Here is a 7,688-nt window from a genome sequence, read left to right on the forward strand (position 1 = left end):
GGGCTGGGGGGCGCCCACCAGAGTTCCCGGTCCCACACTGACTGTGTCCGCCCCAGCGCGGCTGGTGGCATCCAGAGCCCGGGTGGGGGCTGCCCTCTCCTCCTCCCCCCATGGGCTCAGGGCTCACCTTCCAGCCCCCGAGGCCATCCCCTTCCACCCACTCCCCTCTGGTCTCCCACGGGCTCCTCCCCGGTGGGTGCTTTCTTACCACAGCACCTCTGGCCCAGGACCCAAGTCCCTCTCCCCAGGAATTGCTCTGCCGGGAAAGCCTTTCAGGGTCTTCCTCCCCGGCCTTCGTTCATCTTCCGAACAGCCCTAGAAAGTAGGACCCACTTCCCCACCAAGTCATGGAAGCGTGTTAGTATCCCATTATGCAAGTGAGGAAACGTAGGCCCAGTGAGGTTAGGAACGCAGCAGATAGAGGACAGAGCCAGGAGCCGACCTCAGGCCTGCTGGCCCCAAACCTGTGGCTCTAACCTCTGTGGGAACCGTGTGCCACCCACTTTCCAGGCACGAACGCTCATTTGTCCATCCTCTGGTCAAGGAAGCCAACAGTATGGTCATTTTTAACACCTGCCCCCAGCAAAGCTCTTCCACATGATTCAGCTTCAGGCAAACAGCTCTGCATCCAGAGCCGGGGACCGCAGGGACCTTAGCACCTTCCACATGCACAGCAGGTTACCATTCCCAGAGGGAATGCTCGATCTCATGCTCAGTCCCATAGGACTTAGAGCTTCGTTCAGATGAGGAAAGCAGGACCCAGTGGAGGGTACCTGAGTCACACAGCCGATCAGGATCAGCCCCAGGCCTACTCCTGCTCCCAGCCCAGAGCTCTCAGCCCTGTTCCTTGGTGCATCCATCACAGCCTAATCTAACTTTCCACCCCTCTCTTGTCCTCAACAGGAACAACTGCCCTGGATGTCGTATCTCAGCATTGTGGCCATCTTTGGCTTTGTGGCCTTCTTTGAAGTGGGCCCTGGCCCCATCCCATGGTTCATAGTGGCTGAACTCTTCAGCCAGGGTCCTCGCCCAGCTGCCATTGCTGTTGCTGGCTTCTCCAACTGGACCTCAAATTTCATTGTGGGCATGTGCTTCCAGTATGTAGAGGTGAGAATCCCCAGTCTCCATGCTTACGGTTCTTCCACGCAGGACCCCGCACTGTTGTGCAAAGTGCTCTCATTAGAGTCCTGTGGAGGAGGAAACTGAGGTTCAGGAGCCCAGGCCACAGCTAAAAATGCTAACCGCAATTCCAGGGTTCTTTCCTTAGCTTTGAATGGTCTCCCTTCTGCTCTGCAGGGGGACCCTGCTCCCAGGAGCCCATTACAGGCCAGGTGCAGGCAGGCTCATTGAGTCACCCTACCATTCCTGGGTTGTGGATAGCTGTTCCCTTTTTCAGATCAAAGGCCCCAAGTCCTACAGGCCAACGTTCTACAGCCAGGCTGTAGGGTCAGTACTCCAACCAAGTGTATGTGTGTCTTTCAGCAACTGTGTGGTCCGTACGTCTTCATCATCTTCACTGTGCTCCTGGTTCTGTTCTTCATCTTCACCTACTTCAAAGTTCCTGAGACCAAAGGCCGGACCTTTGATGAGATTGCTTCCGGTTTCCGGCAGGGGGGAGCCAGCCAAAGTGACAAGACACCCGAGGAGCTCTTCCACCCCCTGGGGGCCGATTCCCAAGTGTGAGGCGCCCCACACCACCAGCCTGGCCTGCTCCCAGCAGCTCCAAGGATCTCTCGGAGCACAGGCAGCTGGATGCGATTTCCAAACTGACAGATTTCAGCAGAGCTGGGCCTGGGGCTCCTTTGTTCAGCCAACAATCCTGTCCAGAAGAGTATTCAGGACTTCTGTGGCTCCAGGATTTTAACAAAAACAAGACTGTTGCTCAGATCTATGCAGACAAGCAACAAGTTTTATAATTTTTTTATTACTGATTTTGTTATTATTTTTTTATCAGCCAGAGTCCCCTGTATCTACACCCCAGACTTCACCCTGAATGGCTCAGTACCTGAAGGTGGGGACCAAGTCCTGCCTAGACACTTGCCTTCTTCACCACGCTAATCTGTAGGGCTGGACCTATGACCAAGGACACACTAATCGAACTATGAACTATGCGGCTTCTACCCCAAGAGGTAGCTGTGGCCACTCTCTTCTGAGGCCTGGATCTTCCTACCCTGAGGGTCAGGCTCCATTAGGGTTCGCCCTTATCCATCTCTTCCTGCCCAACCACTCAAAGTAATTTTGCCTTGCCTGAGACCAGTTGGGAGCACTGGAGTGCAGGGAGGAAAGGGGAAGGGCCAGACTGGGCTACCAGCTTCTAGTCTCCTTTGCACTGAGGGCCAGACGATCACCATGAGAGGAGGGCCATGGGAGGCTGAGAATTCACTGCTCAAGAAGACATGGACACTCCTGCCCTGCTGTGTATAGATGGAAGATATTTATATATATTTTTTGGTTGTCAATATTAAATACAGACACTAAGTTATAGTATATCTGGACAAACCAACTTGTAAATACACCACCTTACTCCTTCTGTAACTTACCTAAACAGATATAAATGGCTGGTTTTTAGAAACACGGTTTTGAAATACTTGTGCTTTAAGGGTAGGGAGATTTGGATGGGAGAGGAGCACCTGCTATAGTGACTCTGGGTTTTGTGACTCGAGCTTCCAAGCACTTCTGATCAGCACCCTCTGCTGCTTAGTCCAGGGCCACACCACCCTGAATGCACCTGACCTCATCTGATCTCCAAAAGCTAAGCAGGGTCCGGCCTGCTTAGTACTTGGATGGGAGACCCTTATTGCTTAAAAATCTGTATGGTCCCCCTTATTCAGAGAAAATCAAAATATCCTGGCACTTCTATTTCACATGACAACTGGTATTCAAAAATGATAGTTAAGTGCCAACCTTTGTGCTCAGGCCTTGATAGGCATTATCTTGAATGTGTGGTCTGTGCTATATCTGCATTTGACAGGCTCGGAGAGGCCTGAAATCTCCCAGCAAGCCATGCTAGAACCCCTATTTTTTTTTTTTTTTTTTATGATAGTCACAGAGAGAGAGAGAGGCGCAGAGACACAGGCAGAGGGAGAAGCAGGCTCCATGCACCGGGAGCCCGACGTGGGATTCGATCTCGGGTCTCCAGGATAGCGCCCTGGGCTAAAGGCAGGCGCTAAACCGCTGCGCCACCCAGGGATCCCTAGAACCCCTATTTTAACAACACTACACAACCCATACCCCATACCTGACCCCTCCTACCAGCACCCCCTCCCCCCAGTGGGCCCAGTGAACAGGGTCAAGCGGCCTTACCCATCCATTTCACTTGGCGATGCCCCCTCCAGCTGATAGGCCACTGTGGCCTCTTCTAAGACTTCTGACCCCCTTTCCCACCCCGGAATCTCAAGAGGTTCACCTGTTCCTTTCCTCGGGCACTGTGCCCTTCCACCCTGTTCCGACAACTCCTCGGTTCTCCCTCTAACCAACTTCATGGAAAGAAGTCCATTTGGTTCATCGTCGTCTCTGGCATGAAAGGCGGGATTGGCACACAGCAGGCACTCGGAAAACAGTTGATGAAATACAGCACCAGGGAGATGTGTCCCTAGAGGTTCAGCTGAGAGAATCCGGGGCGGGGATTTGCCTGGAGAAGCCCTCATACCTGCACTCAGGCAAAACTGTAAAATTTCCTTGGCACGAAGCGTGGTCGTGGGAGGGAGACGGGGAAACAGGCACTTGGTAAAGGAAGTGCCTCTGCCTCTTCCCATCAGGTACAAAGGTCTCAGTCCTCCATCCCCGGCTCAGAAAGGGGGGGCGTGGCTCAGAAGGGTTCCTAGGCTTTGCCTGAGCGCTTGAAGCGGGCCGGGTTCGCGGAGGCGGAGGAAGCCTGACGCTGTCTCCCAAAAGCTTCCCCCGGACGCATCCTTTTTGTGAGCTTCGAGGGGCCCTGGAGGGGCAATGCAGAGAGGAGAGCCCAGGAGCCGTTCCCGCGGGGCGCACCGGAGGCCGGAGCTCCAGGATGCGGCGGTGCCGGCGCCCACGAGCCCCCCGCCCCGCGCGGCCCCGGGTCCCTCCCGCCCCGGCCTCGCCCCTCCTCGCCCGGGCCCGCCCCAGCCGCGGCCCACAATGCTCCGGGAGGCGCAGCTTCCGTGCCCCCGCCGGCCTAGCCGCGCGGGGCCGCCGAGTCCCGCACCGCCGCGCCGCGCCGCGCCGACCCGCAGGCCCCGCAGGCCCCGCAGGCCCCAGCGGCGAGGCTCCCGGACCGGCTCCCGGACCCGCTCGCCTTGCAGGAAGGAGGCGGGGCTCCGCCAATCAGCCGCGCTGCTGGCTGGCGAGGGGGCGGGGTCCGGGCCTCCACCAATCAGAGTCTGGCCGCCGGGGCCGCACGCGGGAGGTGCGCGGGCGCTGGGTCGGCGCAGGGCGCTGCGGACTGTCGCTGCCGCGGGGGTCGCGGTCGCCCTGGGGGTGACCGTACGGCTCCCGACGGACAGGGGCAAGGAGGTAACGAGGCTGCCCCCGGCCGCCGTCCTTTCCCGGGCTTCGCTAAGCTCGCCGGCGCTTTGAGAGATGCTCCATCCGCTGTCGCGGGCCCGGGTGGGGCGCCCGCCGCGGCCTCCCTGTGCTCCGCCAACTGCGCAGGCGCAGCCCGCCCTCCCCGCGGACCCGGGTCCCCCCGCACACTGGGCGGGGGCTGCGGAGGGACCCCGTGGAAGTCCACGGTCTCGAGTTCCTCCGGTGCAGTTCTGGGCGGAAAATCCAACGATTCGGCATGTGCACGTAGTAAGAGGGAACGAACATTCATTCCCTTCTGTTAAAACAGCATTTTTAACGATCTGGCCCGTTCCGCCCACGGCGCTTGCTGGCGCTCATGCTCTCCCGGCATCACGGCAGCACGTCCTCGCTGTTCCCTCTCCTCTCTGTCTCTGCAAATCCACACTGCAAATCTTTTTTTTTTTTTTTTAAGGTTTATTTTTAAGGAATCTCTATAACGAGTGTGGGGCTTGAACCCACAACCCCACGATCAAGAGTTTCATGCCCGACGGACCGAGTCAGCCACGCACCCCTGCACATCTCTCCAAAATGCACCTCTGCATTAGGTCTCTCTCCTACTTAACACCTTGCCTGGGTCCGCATTTCCCCTGGGATGAGGTCTAGCTTCCTTAGGCCAGAAATTCAAGACCGTTCAGGATCAGTGTCTCGCGCCCAGAAGCAGCCTCGTCGCTGCTCATCACCACTGCCCCCACCTCACCCCAACCATCCTCTAGGCACTGATCACGCTGTCCTCTGACCTCCGCATACTCCTTCCCCTGTGGGCCTTTGGGTCTCGTCCGCTCAGATCACCCCCTGCCATCTATACTCTTGTTTTCCACCAGGTGATCTATGTCATCGTCGCCCTGGGGGAAGCTGCTCCTTGGGATGCTGCTGCCAACTAGTGGCTGTTGTGCTGATAACCTCAGCCTCTCAGGGGTTCAGAGAGAATAGATTGCTTCGGAGAGAACTCTTCACTGGGGACATTCCAACACTCCATTTGGTGACCCTGTCCCTGGCATCCCAGAGTGACCTTCCACATTTCAACATAGATAGTTTTCTATAATAAAATACAGTTGTAAGGTTACAACAACCCATGAAAGATAATTATGAAAAAAACCTCTGACTGTTACAAGAATTTCATTGCCTTTCCTAGTCAGGGGTCTTCAGAATTCAATTGCTCTTTATGATAGAAATAAGTATAAAGAATAAGGATAGATTTAACCTAAACTGTATAAAAACTGGCAGGTAAATATTCTCTCACCACTTTCCTTTCTAAGCAGAGGATAGAAGATTGTTTTAGTGTTTTATATTTCAAAAGAGCTTGTGCCAACAGGCTGCACTCAAAGTTTCTCATGAAGTGTCACTGATACTTGAGATACTTCAAGTTATTAGAAGTATCATCAAGATTAGATTTATTATTTTTTTAAGATTTAATTTATTCATGAGAGACACAGAGAGAGAGGCAGAGACACAGACAGAGGGAGAAGTAGGCTCCATGCAGGGAGCCCGATATGGGACTAGATCCCGGGTCTCCAGGATCACGTCCTGGGCCAAAGACTCAACCACTGAGCCACCCAGGTGTCCCAAGATTAGATTTAAAGTCAAATTTTAAACAAGGCATATCAAAGCATTTGGGGCGCTATCATTTATTTCCATACACCTTAGTGCAGATTGTGATATAATTTATTATGTCTCAGTGCCTCCCACACACCGAGGATAGGAGTTAGAAGTACAGGCTCTGGGGGCATATTGCCCAGACACAAAGTCCCATCACTTTTTATTATCTTTTTACAGAGGTGGGAATGAGAGCTAAGACAAGGGACACAGGTAAGAATATTTACCCCAGAGATCTTTGAGGATTAGGCAAGGCCAAGTGGTATACTCTTCATGTACTGCTTGACCAGATACATAATAAAAAATAAGAACTTTTATTTCCCAACCCTTTTTTTCTCCACCCGTGTCATCTCTTTGAGTTCTGCTTTCTGTTGGTTAACTAATCCTCCAAACTGAATGCCAGCTGAGAGGAAGCCAAGGTGAGCGTAGGCTTCTCTCCTCTCTCTGCTTGGAGGTTACATATATTTATGGCCGCAATGATCCCTGGTGGCCTACTTTCTATCTTTAATACCAATAGCAGCTGGTGTTTAGATAATGAGTACTATTTGTCAACCACTGTTCTAAATCTATGACATCGATTAATACGTTAGATCTTTAGAAACACCCGAGGGGGTAGATATTATTATGCCCCTTGTCAAGATGAGGCAACTGTCCTTGGGCTGCCAACAGAGCTATGCTCTCTACACTCTCTTAACCAGCCTCCTCTCTTGAGCTGCCTCCTTTGAAATCCAATCAAGAGGAAAAACTGGTCTTATCTCCCATCCCTCTGCTCAACAAAGAGGCAGTTTTTATTTCTATTTATTGCTGAACAAATTGAGACATAAAGGGTCAAGCAGTTCTTTTCTTGTCAGCCCATCATTGGAGTGGGGGGGGGGGCGGTGCTCTATGCTCTCCACCAAGTGCAACTGCTTGTGTATGTGAAATGTGGGGCTGAGAACAGGCCTTGGAAATAGGAAGCATGGAACCTTAATTGAAGTAATGCTGCATATGACTCTGTGACTCGGTTTTTCTTTTTTTAATCTATGAAAAGAGGATAATAACTGAACATATACCATCACAGTGTTGTGAATGTTGGATGAGAAGAGACTAATGGTACCTGGCTCACAGCAAGTGCTCACTAAATGGTTACATGATGATGATGATGATGATGATGATGATGATGATGATGATATAGCCAACTTATGCTGGCTTTCTTAAAAACCACTTAGATTAAAAAAAATAAAAAATAAAAAATAAACCACTTAGATCAAAAGCAACCAGGTCAAAAATCTATAAGGTTGTTCTTTTATTCGTTGGGCAATAGGTGCTGGAGCTTAGGCAAGCTTTAGCCTTTCATTTTATACTTTCAAAAATCACGTCTAACTCTTTGAGATATATCTTCAGAGGCACCTCTATAAGGTATATTTCAAGTCAAGTCATTTATGGGAAAAGATTTATTGTTCTCTGAGTAAACTGAAATACCTCTTCAACCAAGTCCACTTCCTCCAGAGTCTTCCCATTTCAGTTCTTGTCACTCAGATCTGGGATTACCAGTCCTCCCTGCTGGATAGCCTTGG

General features: G+C 52.3%; 1 protein-coding gene across 1 annotated transcript in view; it reads left to right on the forward strand.

Moving 5' to 3' along the window:
* The window catches only part of SLC2A1 (solute carrier family 2 member 1), a 28,622-nt gene extending 26,050 nt beyond the window's left edge, over positions 1-2,572 (forward strand). The window contains exons 9-10 of the mRNA XM_072723621.1: positions 904-1,107; positions 1,483-2,572. Coding sequence (XP_072579722.1) covers positions 904-1,107; positions 1,483-1,683 — 405 coding nt within the window. The 3' untranslated portion in view covers positions 1,684-2,572. The remainder of the gene's footprint in view (positions 1-903; positions 1,108-1,482) is intronic.
* Positions 2,573-7,688: the final 5,116 nt, after the last annotated feature.

Source organism: Vulpes vulpes, chromosome 10 (assembly GCF_048418805.1).
Source record: "Vulpes vulpes isolate BD-2025 chromosome 10, VulVul3, whole genome shotgun sequence".
In the NCBI taxonomy this organism is placed as follows: Eukaryota; Metazoa; Chordata; class Mammalia; order Carnivora; family Canidae; genus Vulpes; species Vulpes vulpes.